Source organism: Theropithecus gelada, chromosome 5 (genome assembly GCF_003255815.1).
Source record: "Theropithecus gelada isolate Dixy chromosome 5, Tgel_1.0, whole genome shotgun sequence".
NCBI classification, from domain to species: domain Eukaryota; kingdom Metazoa; phylum Chordata; class Mammalia; order Primates; family Cercopithecidae; genus Theropithecus; species Theropithecus gelada.
The window spans coordinates 2417543-2435648 of record NC_037672.1 but is presented as its reverse complement, the minus strand read 5'-3'; the positions used below and the strand labels follow the sequence as shown (position 1 = coordinate 2435648).

Genomic DNA, 18106 nt, shown 5'->3' with positions numbered 1-18106 from the left:
GGCTGGGCTTGCAGGGCCACCAAAGTTGGGGACAGTGGGAGTACCTCTCCTCTACCCTGCAACAAGCTAGAACAGCCCCAGGTAGCAGTCCCCAGACCTGGACCCTCCAGGCTGGAGACTGATTAAAAAAATACAAACTATTCCCCCAACCACCACTGACACTGGAGGGTCCTCGGTGAGATGCCAATCCTGGCTGTGCTAAAGAGTCCATGTTGATCTGCCCCCCGCCTCTCTTCCTGGCCAAGACGCAGAGAGAAGGGGAGGCCAGGTGTCACCAGACACTTTAGAGAAATCTCTGACATGAAACATAGAAACCATAAGAAAAGAACCAGGAGAAAACGATGCACAAGGCAGGAAAAAGCCTAGAAACCAGGCACTGCCATGCAAGAGAAGAGGAGATACAGCGTCCAAGGAACAAGCAATGGTTGGAGAAAGAGAGGGCTTGTGGAAACCAAAATATGGTGGCAGAACTAAAAACATAAACAGGAGACGGAAGGTAAAGTTGAGGAAATCTCCCTGAGTAGAAAAAGATGAAGCTGTAGAAAGTAGGGGAAAACACTAGGAAAACTAGGGAACTATTCCTGAAGGTCCAAACCCCGATTAACAGGAGTTCCAGAAAGATAAGAGAGAGAAATGCCCTAGAACTGAAGGATGTGGTCTTCTGGGCGGACAGGGCGCCCCTGGCAGCTCAGCACAGGGAATGGGTCGTGATATTTCAGAGCCGGGGATGCCCCTGAACACGTTCAGTGGAGGAAGAGTCAGGGATGCAGAGGAATCTTGGCTGGGGGTGCCCTGGGAAGCAGGGGCTGAACCCAAGAGACTGTCGTCATGGGGAATTTCCAGGCCGCAATGCAGGTAGCCCCAGGGTGACACTGCCTGGCAGGACAAGGAGAGAGCAGGAGGGAAGGGGCGCCCAGGGGTGTCTCCAGGAGGAGCACCTGGCATGTTCTGTGAGTGGGTTTAATCACACAGTTAGGGAAAGAAGCTGTGACGCTGGCCCTGGCCAGGGATGGCATCAGCCCAGGGCCTATGTCTCCACCTCCCTGCTGGCTGCACCACCTGAGGCCTGACATGGGCTGTTTTTTTTTTTTTTTTTTTTTTTTTTTTGAGACAGATTTTGCTCTTGTTGTCCAGGCTGAAGTGCAATGGCACGCTCTCGGCTCACTGCAATCTCCATCTCCCGGGTTCAAGCGACTCTCCTGCCTCAGTCTCCTGAGTAGCTGGGATTACAGGTGCCCATCACCATGCCGGGCTAATTTTTGTATTTTTTTTTTTTTTTTTGAGATGGAGTCTTGTTCTTTCGCCCAGCTGGAGTGCAGTGGCCAGATCTCAGCTCACTGCAAGCTCCGCCTCCCGGGTTCACGCCATTCTCCTGCCTCAGCCTCCCGAGTAGCTGGGACTACAGGCGCCCGCCACCACGCCCGGCTAGTTTTTTGTATTTTTTTAGTAGAGACGGGGTTTCACCGTGTTAGCCAGGATGGTCTCGATCTCCTGACCTCGTGATCCGCCTGTCTCGGCCTCCCAAAGTGCTGGGATTACAGGCTTGAGCCACCGCGCCCGGCCTAATTTTTGTATTTTTTAGTTGAGATGGGATTTCACCATATTGGCCAGGCTGGTCTTGAACTCCTGACCTTAGGTGATCCGCCCGCCTCAGCCTCCCAAGGTGCTGGGATTACAGGCGTGAGCCACTGCACCTGGCTGGGCTATCCTTTTAGGGGCTGCTGTAGGGACCAGTCTGGCTGTGCATGGACACAGAGGCCAGCAGGAGCCTCTCTCTAAGGAGGCCAGAAGAAAGGTCGCTTGGAATTTGGAAATCTGGCTTGAAGCCCTGATGCCAAGAACAGGCCCTGGAGACCAGGCCTCCCAGAACAAAGCCAGCATGAGCCTCTGGCACGGCCAGGACCGTCACTGCCCGGGAGCCTGCCCTGGGCCCTGGCTGGGTCACCTTCCCCCACCCCGTGTCTGGAGACCAGCAAGGCTGCCTGGCTACGTGTTCCTCTGCCAGTGCGGTCCTGATGATTCAGGGCAAAGGAAGAGACGGTGATGCTGCTGGCTTGGAGGACACCAGATCAGAAGCCATTAAACCTGCAAATCCACAGATGCTGAGCTGTAGATGCTGCAGCCAGGCTTGCCTGGGCAAGATGAGAGAGGTTTGTGGGTGAAGCTGCCCAGACCCTCTGAGGTCTCCCACCCCCTCCACGGCCTGCCCCTGGGGACCTGCCACCTAAGCTGCCTCAGCCCACCCTGCAGGAAACCTTTGCTTCTTGGAAGGCTGGGCCATGGAAGAGAGACCACCCACACCCCACCGCAGCCTCAGTGTCCCTTCACTCTCCTCTGATCCCCTCTAGCTGAGCCTCTGGGGTGAGGACTTCGGCAGCTGTGAGCAGAAAGGCCCAGGAGGCCCAGTAAGCACCCTCCCTCGAGCCTGCCATGGCAGGAAGACTCAGGTGGGGCCTTAAGCTTGTGACAGGCTCCCCTAAGTCCCTGCTCTCTCTGAATTCGGCTCCTCTCCTCGGGAGGGTCCCAGCAGCCAGGCCACCAGTATGGCAGGGGTGTGGTGCCGTGAGGTGCAGTGTGGGCGTGATGGCCAACCCTGGTGGGTAGGTGGATCTAGGCAGCCATAACACAGCCAGGGGGCAATAGGCTGCTGGCGGCAGGAAGCACTTTTCTGGGGCATTGCTCACTGGGGATGGGGGACCTGTGGCTTTCACTCTAGGCATTGCAGAGAGCAGTGGGGGCTCCCCGTAGGCAGTGAGCTCACAGCTCACAAATCCCACTCCCCATCTTTGCCAAGGTCAGCCACATTGAGGCGCTTTTTATTTATTTATTTATTTATTTATTTATTTATTTTTATTTTTATTTATTTATTTATTTATTTTTGAGACAGAGTCTTGCTCTGTCACCCAGGCTGGAGTGTAGTGGCCGGATCTCAGCTCACTGCAAGCTCCGCCTCCCAGGTTCACGCCATTCTCCTGCCTCAGCCTTCCGAGTAGCTGGGACTACAGGCACCCGCCACCTCGCCCGGCTAGTTTTTTTGTATTTTTTAGTAGAGACGGGGTTTCACCGTGTTAGCCAGGATGGTCTCGATCTCCTGACCTCGTGATCCACCCGTCTCGGCCTCCCAAAGTGCTGGGATTACAGGGTTGAGTCACCGCGCCCGGCCTGAGGCGCTTTTTAAAACTCCACAGCGTAACTGGGGACTTCTCTACAAAAAAAATTAAAGAATGACTCAGGTATGGTGGTGCGCCTGTAGTCCTAGCTCCTCGGGAGGCTGAGGTGGGAGGATCCCTTGAGCCCAGGAGGTCGAAGGTGCTTTGGGCTACGTCTGTGCTACCACACTCTAGCTTGGGTGACACAATGAGATCCTGTTAAATAAATAAATAAATGTAAAAGTCTACTTTTAGAGAAACAATGTTAAAGAATGAGTTTTCTTGCCCTGCCTCCACCTCACGTTGCGGGTCAGGTTGCCCTGGGATGGGGTCCCCTTGCCCCAGCCTTTTCTAATCTGCTCTGGACACAGCTCTGTCTGGAGAAACTGGGTATACACCCAGGAAAGGGTCTCTTCCTGTGCGGGCGGTGGGAGTGGGTGGTCTGCGCGTGTGTGGTGGCAGTTGCTCCCAGGGTGGAAGAGTTTCCCTGCCGTCTCCCCCTGTCCTGGAGCTGGAGCATTCTGGAGAAAGGATGATCCTAGGCATCCTTTGGTGATGCAAGTCGAGGAGAGCAAGAGGGCCATGCCAAGCCCACCCCCCAATCCAGGGCAGACCTGGTAGGAATGAACTGGAAGGAAAAAATGGACAAACCAAGTTGAAGATGGGGATGCAGGGGAGAGGAGCCCCTTTGGAGTCCAGCCTGACTCAAATTGTCCTGCCCTGCCCCTGGAACCCTGGTTCACTGGCGGGCCTGAAGGTCGCTGGGGCGGGGCCTCTGCACCCTGAATCTGGCCCAGAGCAGGTGTACGTGAAGGTGGATGTAAGGAAAAGAGATGCTTGAATTCTGAATCCCCCTGAAATTAGCCTAAGAACTTCATCAAAACAATCACATCTTTGGGGCGGAAATAGGTATTAAAATTCATCCACTTCTGACGCCTGCTTTCAGCATCTCGGCTATATTCATGTGTTCACTCATTCTCAAACTCTCAGCCTGATTTTATTTTGTTCCTGATTTAGGGTCTTACTCTGTCACCCAGACTGGAGGGCAGTGGCTCAGTGATAGTTCACTACAGCTCAAGTGATCCTTCTGCCTCAGCCTCCTAAGTAGCTGGGACTACAGGCGTGCACTACCACGCCCAGCTAATTTTGTACTTAATTGTTTTTTTTTTTTTTTTTTTGTAGAGACAGGGGTCTTACTATGTTGCCCAGGCTGGTCTTGAACTTCTGGCCTCAAGCGATCCTCCCACCTGAGTCTTCCAAAGTTCAGCTTTCATAGTGAAGTACCATCTATGTGGGAAGTGGGATTTAATTTCCAAGCTTAATGACTTTTTTCTCATATTGATTTTTAACTCCATTGATCAGGACTTGACTATCTTATATTTAAGGCAGCTTTAAAGGTGAGCTGGACTAGGCCAGGCACGGTGGTTCACGCCTTCATCCCAGCACTTTGGGAAGCCGAGGTGGGCAGATCACTTGAGATCAGGAGTTCCAGACCAGCCAACATGGTGAAACCCCGCCTCTGCTAAAAATACAAAAATTAGTTGGGCACGGTGGTGGGTGCCTGTAATCCTAACTACTCAGGAGGCTGAGGCAGAGAAGTGTTTGAACCTGGGAGGCAGAGGTTGCAGTGAGCCGAGATCATGCCACTGCACTCCAGCCCGGGTGACAGAGCAAGACTCCATCTAAAAAAAAAGGGTGGGCTGAAGCTTCTCTTTTCTTAGGAAATATTTTATAGACACAAATGAGATTATATGAGGAGGTTTAAATTCCATCAGACACAAAACAGCTCAACACTCTCAACCACTAGGAGATAACTCATTTACCTAAGATCTCAAATGTATGTTAATTAAAATATAATCTTTTCTCCTGATTAAGCCAGTCTCCTAAGGGTTGCTGCCAAGTCACGCCCCTATGGCTTCTGCTTAAAGCACAATCCCACGTGGCAGGTTTTGCTAGTTGCTTTTCAATCTCCACTCCCCCTTTCCTCCCAAATAAGAAAACTCTGACTTTTAGCTGGGTCTACTGCTGCCCAACTGAAAGATGGCATTTCCTAGCCTCCCTGGTAGCTGGGGCATGGTCTTGTGGCTACGTTCTCCCATCACCTTCAAGAAGTGGAAAGGTGTGAGACTTCTGGAAAGTCTCCCTGAACGAGAGGGGCATATCCATCTTCTCTTTTGCAGCTGGTACCTGGGCTGAGGAGGTGATGGCAGGAATGTGGGCAGCCATCCTGGATCATGAAGAAATGTGAATGGCAGCTAGAAAAGTCGATCCTTGAGGACTTTGGGGCTGCCATACCAACCATGATTGCCTCTCCATGACCTCTTTTTTTTTTTTTTTTGAGACGGAGTCTCACTCTGTCGCCCAGGCTGGAGTGCAGTGGCACCATCTCCACTCACTGCAAGCTCCGCCTCCCAGGTTCACGCCATTCTCCTGCCTCAGCCTCCCATGTAGCTGGGACTACAGGTGCCCGCCACCACGCTCGGCTAATTTTTGTATATTTAATAGAGACGGGGTTTCACTGTGTTAGCCAGGATGGTCTCGATCTCCTGACCTCGTGATCCGCCCGCCTCGGCCTCCCAAAGTGCTGGGATTACAGGCGTGAGCCACCGTGCCCGGCAACCTCTTTTATAAAAATATGAGTAATATTCTTGTTGAGGCCACTATGATGTTGGGATTTTTCAATACATGCAGCTAAACCTAACTGATACCCCAATTCCCCAAGTTCAGCCTTCATCCCATGCACAATTTCAAACTATAAAACAAAGGAAGGGAAGCTCTGAGCAGATAAAACTGCTCCAGGACCTGGAGTTGGCCAAGGATAGACCCAAAGAGAATAGCCATTCACTCAGTGGACAAGCCCATCAAGTGTCTACCCCAAGATCCTGTGCTGAAGAAATTATGGCTTTGGGAGCAGCAGGTTTTATGGGGGAAGATTGAGAGTGCGGTTTGGGACACGTTAAATTTAAGAGGATCTGTTAGGCGTCCAAATGGTGAAAAACAGGCAAACAGGAGTTTCAGGGTTGAGGCTAGAGATGCAGGTTTTGAGAAGTTTGGGAGAAAATGGTTGTTTATAAAACCACCTGACTGCAGGAAATCCCCCAGGGAGGAGGTGGATAGAGTAGCTTCCAAGGACTGAGTCCAGGGTCTCCAGTGTTGAGAGGTCGGTGAGCAAGGGAGGCAACCAGCCAAGGAGATCAAGCAGGTGTGGCCAGGAGCACAGAGGAAAAGTGGACAGAGTGATCTGTTCCAGCCAAGCGAGGATGGTGTGTTACGGAGAAGGCACAGTCGGCTGGGTCACCTGGTGGTGACAGTTCAAGGAAGAGATGAGCGCTGACCCCTGATCATCGGATTTTGCAACATCAAAGTCAAGGATGACTTTGATAAAGAGCTTCAGAGGAGTGGTTGGGTGAAAATCTGATTGGAGTAGGTTCCAGAAAGAACAGGTGGGAAGGAATTGGAGATAAGGGACAACTGCAGAGGGGTTTTGCCCTTCAGAGGGTCGACTGTGGTAGGAAGAGGAGGTTAGGGAAAATCAATTACTCACTCAAAAATGAACATGGACCCCACCCCCAACTAAGAGAAATCTCAGATGCCAGCGCACCTAGGCTCACAATGAGTCTGATGGAATAAAGTGGTCATGGAGTCCACGGACCTTTCTGAGTACCTGGCCCTGGCTAGTAAGGACAACCAGGGAACAGGTCATACTTCTAAATTCTGAACGGAGCAGGGCATGATTTCCATCTCCTGTGTCTCACATCTGCACGTTTCACAAGCCAGAAACGTGGTGCTGGCGCGGCAGGGAAAAGTGCAGCGCTGTGGGGTCAGGCCGACCCAGACCCGCCGTGATCTGGATGCAACCCCCACAGCCAGGGCACGCCGGCCTCGTTGTGCCTGCTTCTCCAGCCGTCAATGGGAAGTTTAAGTGAGGCCACGTGTGGGTTTTTAGCTCTGCTTGACACACAGCAGGTACTCTGAGGTGAGCGTTTTAAGGTACAAATTAGGGCACCACTGGGGGGAGTAGCGAGGGCGGGAGAGTATCTTTTTAGAACGCACCAATGGTAGTGGTGATTTAAAAAAAAAAAAAGAAAGAAAAAAAAGAGGCACCGTTCACTTTCATCGAGGAGCTGGGAAGAAGACCGAAAAGGTGTTTGGGAGAAGCAAGATGACCAGCGAGTGAGAGGGACCGGCCGGCCGGTCATGAAAGTCGGCGGCGCGTAGCCCCGCACCTGTCCCGCCCCCGTACCTGGCGGGCCCTCCGGGCAGCCGAGCCCTCCTGCCGTCGCCACCTGCCGCCGCCACCTGCCGCCGCAGCAGTTTCCTCGACCAGCTGGGGCGAAGGGGTTGGCAGTCGTGGTCCGTCAGCTCCTGGTAGGCAGGACGCGGCGGCTGTTTGGCGTCGTCGCCTAGCAACCGGCTGCACGCTCCAGCGCCGTCGGGTGGACCACAACCCCCACAATGCACAGCGCCGCGGCGCGGCCCGGGGCGCCAAGTCCTGGGCACCGCCTTCCCGCCATGTCCTTCGGGACTTGTAGTTTCTTGGATCCCCGGGCGCGGCGAGTCTCCCAGCCAGCAGAGAGCGCGCCTCGGCGGGGTGCGGCGCCCGCGCGCGGGGATTGGGCCGCCTCCGCCCCGCCCGCCCCGCCCGCCGCTCGTGGTGGGCCCGGGGCTCGCGGCGCCGTAGGCGCATGTGCGGCGCGGGGCAGCCGTGACCAGCGGAGTGCGGGGTGTCAGTGAGCAGTGAGGAGCCGCGCGCCCCCGTGCCGGCGTCTGTCCGTGCGCCCGAGCGCCAGAGCGCCAGCTCCCGGGTCTGAGGGTCCGCACGGCGCGCCGCTTGCAGAGCATCCTCAGGGCCGCGCACCTGCCCCGCGCGCCTGCCCCGCGCACCTGCCCGCCGCCCGCTCGGCGCTCCGGGCTCAGCTCGCCAGCTTCCCCGCGACCGCGCGGGGGCTCCAGCCGTGCCTCCGCGTCCGCCCCGCGCCGCAGCCGGGCCCGGGCGCAGCGCTGCGGAGGGCGAGGGCCGCCCGGAGTCCGGCTAGGGCCGGCGCGGCGATGATGAACAGGTTCCGAAAGTGGCTCTACAAACCCAAGGTGAGCGGCCCCGCTCGGGCCGGATGCCCCCCGCGCCGAGGCCTCTCCCTTCCCCAGGACCGCCCGTCCCCCCTACGAGACGGACCCCCTTTTCCTGTCCGTGGCCGGCCTCTTCCCCCACCGCCGACATACTTCCCTCCACTCCGCGGCTTGGACAGACCTTCATCGCCCTGTCCCTGGGGCGGGTCCGAACGTCCCTCCTCGCTTCCTAAGCCCAGGTCCAGGACTGACCCTCCTGCTCCTCCTCTCGGGCCGGGGAGCACTTTCCCTCCCCCTTTTTCCAGGGCCACAACGGGCCCCTCTCCCTCCTCATCCCGGTCCTGGACGGTGCCCTCCTACACTTCGTGGTCCCCAGCCCGCGGGCCTGGAGCAGACCCCCTACTACTTATCCGTCTCCCCTCCCTGAACCAGGGATGCTCCCTCATTCCCCTCCTGCCTCCACCCCCATTGTCCTGGGCCGGGAATGGACCTCCCTCCGCACTCCAGAACAGACCCCCTCCCCACTTCCCCAGGTTCTGAGAGAAGCCACATTTCCCAATCCCTGGGTCCAGGGCAGACCCGTCCTTCCGAGTCCAGAGAGGATCCTGATGGCGCTGCCAACGGCCTCCCTTCCCGAACCAGGACTGACCACACCTCGGCCCAGTTGGCGTCCCCTCCCTTGTCCCCATCCTTGTCCCTTCCCCACCCGCGTCCTCTGGAATCCGGGACAGGTCCTCCGCCCGGCCCTTGGGACGAACGCGCCGGTGGCCAGCAGCCTTGGCGGGGCTGGAGGTGCGGCTCCACAGCCCGCGCCCGCGGCCCTCCTAGCGCTATGGGGTCGGGGTCCGGGCGGCGCTCTCCGTGCCTCGGCGGCTGCGCTAGTCGCACTGCAGGCGCTGCGTCCCCGCCGCCCGCTTGGGGCTCGTGTCCGCTGCAGCCGGAGCAGGGCCGGGCGCGCTCGGCGCGGGGTAGAGGCGCGGCGGTGCTCGGGATCCCGGCGCAGGGTCCAGGGCGCATCTGGGCGTCCGAGGGTGGCACCCTGGGGCCGGCGCAGCGGGGAGGCCCTGGCCCTGAGATCTTGGGAGAGGGCACAGCTCGGGTGGGGTCACCGCGGCGACCAAGGGCGGGAGTGGGGCCAGCGCTGCGTCCGGGCAGCTGGGACATCCAAGGCCACTGCGTTGCCGACCCACCCCTCCTCCCTCCGCTGGCCACTTTTCTCCGTCCAGCGTCCCAGGCCGCCGCCTCCACCGTGGGTGAGCTGTCACGGCGGAGATTTCCTGAAATCCGTGCCTCGCGTGCGCCCATTCCAGGAAGGCGGGAGGTGGGTTTGGAAGATCGGCACGGAGGTTCGAGGGCGAACTCAGGGCCCGGAAGGGCGCGTGCTTCACGCCTTTGAGGTCGGGGAATTCTATTTGTCGTTGCAGGAGTGTTGGGTTGAGGGCTTACGGTACATGCTCGGCCTTGGCCTAACCGGGAGGGGATTCAGGGTTCCTGTGGCGGCACTCCCTTCTCCTAACCTCCCTGCCCCTAGCAGCGACTTCTTAAGGGTTCGTCCGGAGCCTTGCGCTTCCTGGCGCTGGGTGTGGTTTGGGGCCGAGCCGTCTGCGCCCAGCCTCTCCTCCTGCGGCGCCTCCGAGCCCCTCTCGGTCCTGCCTGCTGCCCCCATGCGCCTCTGCCGGGGGAGGGCGGTGGCCTCTGGATAGCTGTATGAGTGGCGTTTGGTTCCAGTGACTTTTCCTCACCAGTTACGGAAAACCAAGTCGGCTTGTAAAACGGCGTTTTGAGAGCGTGCAGCAGCATTATTTTCTGTGACACAAGGCGGGAGGCAGCTGGAGAAATGTGTCTCAGGTCTTAAAGTAACATTCTGGTGTCACTGAAAGCACTTGCTGGGACACTAGGGGATGCCCCTCCGGACGTGGCTGTGGAAGAGGCCGCATTTGGGGGGGACACCCTTCTAATCGTGTTGAAAAGGAAGGAAAAATAATTGTAGACTCTGTTTCATAAGTAGCTGAGTAATTTCAGAATGGCCTTGTCTGTTTTCGTTTAGGGAAGACACTTTAAAGGTAGAACATGATACTAGAGGTTGTCCCAAGAATTAGGAATTGTGTTTCTAACTTTTCGTCTTCAGCAGACAGCTGGCTTTCCAGGCAGGGGGCAGGCACTGAGAGGGCACCGCCAGTGAATCAGCTGATCCCAGGAGTCAGCCCAGAGCTGTGTGCCTCTGGAGAAGGGAGGGAACAGGATTCGTTTGGACCTCTCCTTTTTCTCGTTGTCTTCTCCCCGCATGCTGTCTGGTACTAGCTCCACAGCTCTGGACTTGACATATCTCCATCTCAGATCTGTCTCTGGCCATGGCATGGCATTTTCTGGGAGCTGGTGCCCTGTGGGCAGTCTGAACTTGGGCTGTCTCTTATTTGAGATCTGTCTTTGGAGTTAAATATCTTGATTGTTTGAAGGGTTGGAGTATGTTATGTCATTCCAGAGCTTTTCATTTTTCAAACCAAAGCTCAGATTCTTGTCTTGGATTATGAATTGAATTTTATGCTTCTCCTTCTTGTCTAATTTAACACATTTTGGCACAAATAAGCACAAAGTCAGTCCTGGGAAGATTCTGGGCCTGGAAGAGTTGAAGTGTTAAACGTTAGCTGTGGGAGGATGTGTCTGGGGGAGACTGTTGCCTGCAGTTAGGAATTTTTTTCCCACTTTATTTAGATAGATGTACAATTCAAACTGAATTTTTAATTGAATTCCTGCTTTGGTTTAAAACTGCACAGTGAGCTTATTTTTATAAATTTTTAAGTGTGTGTGTGTGTGTTTGTAGAGACAGGGTCTCACTATGTTGCCCAGGCTGGACTCAAATTCCTGGCCTCAAGCAATCCTCCTGCCTCAGCCTCCTGAAGCACTGGGATTACAGGTGTGAGCCACTGTGCCTGGCCAACACTGACTGAGCTTCTTGTTCGTTACAATATGGTGGAAAATATTCTGAAATGAAAATATTATTCACCGTTCTTATAGTTTTAAAAAGCAGTTGGAAATGCTTAAAAATATTCCTGTGTGACATAAATTTTGATATCTGAATAAAAATTAGCTACTACATTAGCTCCCTAAGTTGAGTAAAAGAATGCCTGATGAATAATACAAAAGTTTAACATTAAAATGACATTTGCAAATTGTATTTCTATTCACTTTCTTAATCAGTCTTTTAAACACCAATATGATTTTTCTTGGTGTTAAGTGTTCAGATCTTTTAAGTATTATCCTGACTTTGAACACTGCCTGGAAGAGGCGTGCAGGAAACCCTGTCAGCTTGTCCTGCTTTACTGATGTTGGTGAAATACTTTCTTGCTTTTCTTTAAAGTCTTTTCAAGAGAGTTTATGCTTTAGAAAGGCAAACTATTTTGGCATGGTTGGTGTCTTCATTTGAAACAAAAGTGTCAGTGCTGTGTTTCTTGCTTGGTTATGACTTTCTGTTGATTGACCTGGCTGGAGGTTCCTGGTCACTAGGAGGTGAGAACTCCCGGCAAGGGGGAAAGGGACCTGGATACTTACCTGGACCTGGGCAAGATTTCCTGGCCATCACCAAAGAGCATATTAATAATCACCCGGGATGAATTTGTGTTTCCCATCTTTGGGGAGGAATTGACCCTCGGTGGGTTATGCTGGCTAGGTGGATGGGGTCATTTCTGTGTGGCTGGTTACCATGCTCAACCTTGCACTCCGAGAAGAGCTCGCTTGTCTGCACCCCCAGACCGTTTTCAGAGTGGGGGCTATTAACCTTTCTTGTCCTCCCGCTTTGTAGGAGAACATTCCTTTAAATCTGCCTTACTGAGTGATATGTATTCGGCAACTTCCTGTAAGCATTCCGGGCCCCGATTAGCAATGACATGGCCTTTGCCAAGAGAAGCCTGAGTGACTTGCTGGGTGTGTGTGCTTTATAAAAGAAGAACCCTTTGGGTTTGGTAAAATCCACCTGGGGGCCAACCCCACTGGCATGTTTTGTGGGAACCTGCTAGGACTGAGCAGTACTGAGCATAGGACTGAGCAGTACTGAGCATAGGACCTCCTGCCCTTCGGCTCTTGTGTTAACCCCGCCTCAGTCACCCGAGGATTTCCAGGGTTCCAACCCACTTGGTCACGGGCCCTTGAAGAGAGCTGCCCATTGGTGGCCAGTACTCTGTACCTTGGCCACCTGGCTGAGAGGGGCGGCACCCTGGAAACGAACTGGCAGATGGGGGTGGGCCCCAGAGTTGAGGGTGGGGCAAGGTCTGGATATATCTGTTTGGTCCTGATGTGCAGAGATGAGGCGCAGCTTGGTCCTCCTTTCAGGGCTCCCCACTGGTGGCTGAGGGTGAGGGATGATGACAGAGACCCCCCAGAACTACACAGCTGGGGCTTGGAATGCTGTGGGAGGGGTCTTGATGGAGACTGGGACCTGGCACGAGTGGGACCTATGAGAGGGCAGTCACCAGCATGTGCCTCTTCTTCCCTGCTTTGCGTCACCTGGGAAATGAATTGCTGTCCCTACAGCACTGTGTCCGTGCCCCATGCCAAGTGCAGACCCTGTTCCAGGGGCTTGGGATTTGAGTGATAACTTCTAGCCAGGCTACTGATGAATTAGTTTTCAACTGATAAACTCCAAGTGCCCAGCTGTGGCAGGGGGTTGTCCTTGGTCTGGCACGTTTCTCTCCGAGATGAGCTGCTGGAAAGTCAGTGTTCCGGATGCTGCACAGGCTGAGCCCGGCGGTGCTCCCTCTCCTGGCGGGCGCCTGGCACGGAGGGGGCTCGGGAAGTCCTGGGAGGATGCTTGGCAGCGCTGAGTCAGAGTAGGCGTGGCTGGCCCTGCACACCGGTCTCTCTCTGTTGCATGGGGTTCTCTGAATTCAGAGGGCTCTGGGACTCCCCTGGCTCTGCATCCAGGTCATGCTACCCCTCCCAGAGAGCCTTCCTTTCCACATCAGCACTCAGGCTGTGGTCAGCAGGAGTGCAGTGCGGACGTCTGAGAGTCCATCTGCTCTTAAAGTGGCTTTGTAGAACCCGCTCCCTGGCCTCCTAGGAAGTGACTCTCAGCGGGCAGCTCACATCTCATTTCCTGCGCTTTGCTGAGGTTTCTGTTTGTGGTCGGGGGAGTGTGGGACCTCACATGCCTTGCCCTGTGCCAGCGGCATTTGCAGGGCAATTAAGAGCCTGGGCTGCAGACAGAGGGCGAGCATCACTCGCTGTGCCGACGCTGTCATCACTCAGGGCTCTCCTTCCCTGGCAGGGCAGGGCAGGGTACTTACTGGAAACGTCTGGTATGGTTTCTGTTAAATGGGCGAGTCGGAGGCAGGGAGTCAAGAGCTTCACATAATTGGTATTTGGACTCAGCAGGCAGGACAGATGGGGGAGGGAAGCAGGGCCCCAGTGTCCTCCCCCACAGGCTCAGTGTTTTTAGGTCATTTTATTCGACCTTAAGAGGAGAGATGGGTAATTTAAGGAGGCTTCAGTGGCCGCTTTCAGCCACCAAGAATTCCCAGAATACCGGGTGTGCTTGCTCTAAATGTGTGCAAGTGCACATCTGAGAGCTGGTAAGTGACGGCCAGGGTGTGGTTTCGTTTGAGTTGACAGCCTTGTGCAGCTACAGGGTGTGCCGGGTGCAAAGGCGAATAATGGTGAGCTGATTCCAGTTCAAAGAAAAATAAATGCTGGGAAGACTGTGGGTTTCAGTGCTTTCCCAGTGTTTTCTTGTCTTCAGTGGTTGCTGGCCATGTGTCTAAGTAGCATTGGAGCTCCAGGGCCTGGCTGGGGATTCCTGTCCCTCCCACACCTGTGCCTCAGTTTCCCTAGTGTCAGGTGGGCATGCTGAGACCTGCCTTGTGGAATTGTTGGGAGCATGTGAGGAGACCATCTCTGTCCAAGACTCACAGGAACAGTTTAACCAATGACCCCAGTCAATACTGGGAGAACCAGTGGGTGGTGTAAGCACGCGGGGACTTCCACAGAACCAACATTTAGCTACTTAGGGTTTCATGTCAGTATTTCTTGGAGTCCCAGAGACCATCACAGCTTCCAGTTCCTCCAGCCAGGCCATTCTGAGAGTGAAAGGGTCTCAGTGGGGGCCTAACACCCCTGCGCCTTTTTCTGGTGGGTGGCAGGTGCTTGGTTGCTGGGAATAGACCCTGACTTAGGACACCTCAGGCATCCCCGTGGGCCCAGTTACAGGTCCCCCTGATGATGAAGGATGCCGCCCTGCGCCTGCCTGCGCCCCAGGCATCCCCAGAGGCCTGGTTACATGTCCCCCTGAGGATGAAGGATGTGCCCTGCCCCTGCCCGCGCCCCAGGGGATAGATGCTGTCATGTCACCCACCACATGAACACCTGCTTCATCTGTGGTTGACAGGACCAGGGCTGACTGCAGCTGGTGTGGGCAGCAATGGGGTTCACCGTGTCGGACTGACCCCCAAACCTCTCATGCTGTCGTCCCATGGCCCGTGCCCCATTTGTTGTCTGGATGCTCAGGACCTAGGAGAGGACTCCAGGGCTCTGGGGTGGCAGCGGGGAAGGGGTTGGGGTGCACTCACCCTGCACCGTGATGTGAGGGGGATAAATTTCTATCCGTTAAGGCACTGAGGTTTGAGGGCCGTTTGTGAATGTTTAAACTATGCTGATGCACCCTGTTTTACAAATGGGGTCTCAGGACAAGTCACTTTGCTGGAACCTCTACAGCCAGGAGGACGCAGGGCTGGGATTTACACTCAGGTCCGTGGGACCCCAGGGCTGGCACCCGCGTTTGTCAGGCCAAGTCTCCTTTCCTGCAGGAAGGAACTGGACCGTCATTGGATTTTACATGAGTCCCATTTGGTGAAACGATTACTTTTGTGCTTTGTTCAGTTGGATTGCAAAAAAACCTTAGATATTGATGGGCAAGTCAAGTGTTTGAAGGAGGAAGACAAAAGTGAATGGATATTTTTTGACTGATCTGAATAGATTAAGCACAAGTAGAATAGAACATTTTATGTTATGGTAATTTATGTAGAATAGTTGGATAAGATGAATGGAATGATTTTTTCCTTCTTACAGTAAGTATTCTGAAGCTCTTCCATTTCTCATTGTTTTCCTGCTGGAGGGAGGCAGGGGGTGTAGGGGGCACATCAAGTGGGGCGCCCTCCATGGCTGAGGGGCGTGGGTCCAAACTGCAAGGCTGGCTCTCTCAGTCTCTGCCATGGGTGTGGTTTTGCTCCAGCTATGCTGGCCCTGGCTCTCCCGCACCAGATGGGGTGCTATTTTACACTGGCTTCTTGGGGAGACTGGGCTAACACACCCAGGATGGTGGCCTTAGGGCAATTTTTTTTTCTTTGGATTTCAGTTTTTGAGAATGTTTCCAATTATTTTTAGGGATATCATGATTACAAAAAACACCTAAAAGCAGAATCAACTACTTAAGTGTCAGATACATTTAAGAATTGTACACTCATGTTCATAGCAGCACTATACATAACAGCCAAAAGGGGGAAACAGATAACTGTGGTCCCTCCGCACCATGGCGTGATACTAGCATTAGAAAGGAGGATGTTCTGGCCGGGCGTGGTGGCTCCCTCCTGTAATCCCAGCAGTTTGGGAGGCCGAGACGGGCGGATCATGAGGTCAGGAGATTGAGACCATCTTGGTTAACACAGTGAAACCCCGTCTCTACTAAAAATACAAAAAAATTAGCCGGGCATGGTGGCGGGCGCCTGTAGTCCCAGCCACTTGGGAGGCTGAGGCAGGAGAATGGCGTGAACCCAGGAGGCAGAGCTTTCAGTGAGCCGAGATGGCGCCACTGCACTCCAACCTGGGGACAGAGCGAGACTCTGTCTCATTAATAAATAAATAAAATTTAAAAAAATGAACCAAAAAAAAAAAAAAAAAGGGAGGATGTTTTGATACAAGCCATCGCCACGAGCCTGGAAGACAGGATGCTAATCGAAAGAAGCCAGTTGCAAAAGGTTGCATCTTGTGTGATTCCATTTCCATGAAATGTCCAGAAGAGGCAAAGCCATTGAGACAGAAAGCAGACTGGTGGTTGTGAGGGGCTGGAGAGCGGAAGTGGAAATGGGGAGTGATGATTTACAGGGCATGGGGTTTCCTTTTGGGGTGATGAAAAGGTTTTGACGCAGCGAGAGGTGATGGTTGGGAGGCATTGCGAATGCAGTAAATGCCATTGAATTGTACCCTCTAAGATGGCTGATTGTATGTTGTGTGGATTTCACCTCAGTTAAAAAAAAAGGAATTGTAGCACTTTTTGAGGTTAACAGATAATCAAGGGAAAAGGTGTTTTGCCCCTGAGTGAAAAAAAATAGGAAAATAGGTCCAGGGCCACGGTTCCTGAGTTTGGCTTTCTGGGGAAGGCAGCTGACTTGGGGGCTTTAGAAAGCACCCTGCCGGCCTGGCCTGCTAACTGAGGCTACCTGGCTGGGGCATCTTCCTGGCCTCTGAAGATGGATCCTCAAGTCCCAGCCCAGCCTCTCCTCCCACCCTGGGCTGCTGCCGGGACCTTTGTCCTGGGGCTTCCAGCAGACAGCGTGAAGGAGTTCTGTGTCTGGGACTCATCATGGTTGGGTAGTTCTGACAAATTTCTCAGACCAACCTCCTCCCACAGAGCTGCCTGCAGGGACAAGCCCCCCGACCCCACCATGGGTGTGCTAGACTCAGCCTTCTCACAGCGCCGGCAGGGGCTGCCCAGTGGGAAGCTCCAAGGCTGTCAGGCCATGTAGGCCTTGCCTGAGCCAGGGATCGGAGGGACAGCCAGCGGAGTGGGGGCGAGGGGGCTGCTGAGATGTGAATGGCAAGGGAGTATGGGTCGGGGAGCCTGAAAGGCTTGGTGCACTTGGAGCACAGGGGACAAGGTGGGGTCGCTGCAGATGGGGTTGGGAGGTCGCCTGGGGATGGGTCACAGGCACGGAAGGTAGGGGGCATGATGGGGTCAGCACTGCTGTTTGTGGGGTCCTGCCAGGCCTGCTGCGGGAGAGACAAGACTGGAAGCTGCGACTGGTGGGTGGCAGGGATTCCAGTGAGAGGATGGCAGCAGGCAACTCTGGATGGAGAAAGTGGATAGATCTGGGCCTGGAGGGGGTAGGATCTGGGTGGGGGAGAGGTGCTGTTTGGGGATGGGGAGCCCGGGAGAGGAGCTGCGGGGTGGAGGGTGGGGGTGGGGGTGAAGGAGTCGGGGTTTGGACAGTGTGTTTGATGGCCGTGCAACTCCTCGGGGAATGTCAGGGTGGGGGACCAGGGGCGTTCAGGGCTGTATTGCAGACCGTGTAAAGGCAGACCTCCCCACTGCGAGGTGCCCAGGAATGTTGCATAAAATCACGAAAACACTTTTAAAAGTACTGAGCTTGCAGAAGAGAAGGCGTAACCCCTAGTGCCAGGAATAAGAGGAAACTAAAACCTAAATTTGAGAACATGGGAGGGTCCAAGGGTCCACTTAGAAACCACCTGGAACTGAGAGCTTCAAACCATCACTGCTGCCCCCTGTCAGGATTGGGGGGATCAGCCCGTGGGGTGCTGGTCTTCTGGGTGGGGCTCACCTGGGCGTGGCTTCATCTAGGTGGGGCTTCTATGGGCAGGGCTTACTGTGTGGGGCCATCTGGATAGGGCTTCGTCTGGGTGGGGTATCATCATCTAGATGGGCTTACCTGGGTGGGGCTTCATCTAGATGGGGATTACTTGGGCGGGGCTCATCTGGGCGGGGCTTCAGTTGGGCAGGGTCAGCTGAACCATCTGCGGCCTTTGGTCCACCCAGACTGGTGCAGCTGTCGGACAGGCCCCCTCCAGGCTTTCTCCCCGATGCTGAGTCTCAGGACTGTGGAGCAGAGCGGCAAGGTGATCCTGAGGCCCAGCCTGCAGGTCACGTGGCATCACCTCCACAGTGTCCA

General features: G+C 54.7%; 2 protein-coding genes across 4 annotated transcripts in view; one reads left to right on the top strand and one right to left on the bottom strand.

The window, feature by feature from the left end:
* CFAP99 (cilia and flagella associated protein 99) overlaps positions 1 to 7554 on the bottom strand; it is a 44768-nt gene extending 37214 nt beyond the window's left edge. Inside the window, exon 1 of the mRNA XM_025385417.1 lies at positions 7393 to 7554. The gene's annotated coding sequence lies outside the window, so the exon portion shown is untranslated. The remainder of the gene's footprint in view (positions 1 to 7392) is intronic.
* A 275-nt stretch (positions 7555 to 7829) lies between these two features.
* ZFYVE28 (zinc finger FYVE-type containing 28) overlaps positions 7830 to 18106 on the top strand; it is a 153319-nt gene continuing 143042 nt past the window's right edge. For all 3 annotated transcript variants that reach the window (XM_025386748.1, XM_025386747.1, XM_025386750.1), the window contains exon 1: positions 7830 to 8237. In XM_025386748.1, the coding sequence (XP_025242533.1) occupies positions 8199 to 8237 (39 nt within the window). In that variant the 5' untranslated portion in view covers positions 7830 to 8198. The remainder of the gene's footprint in view (positions 8238 to 18106) is intronic.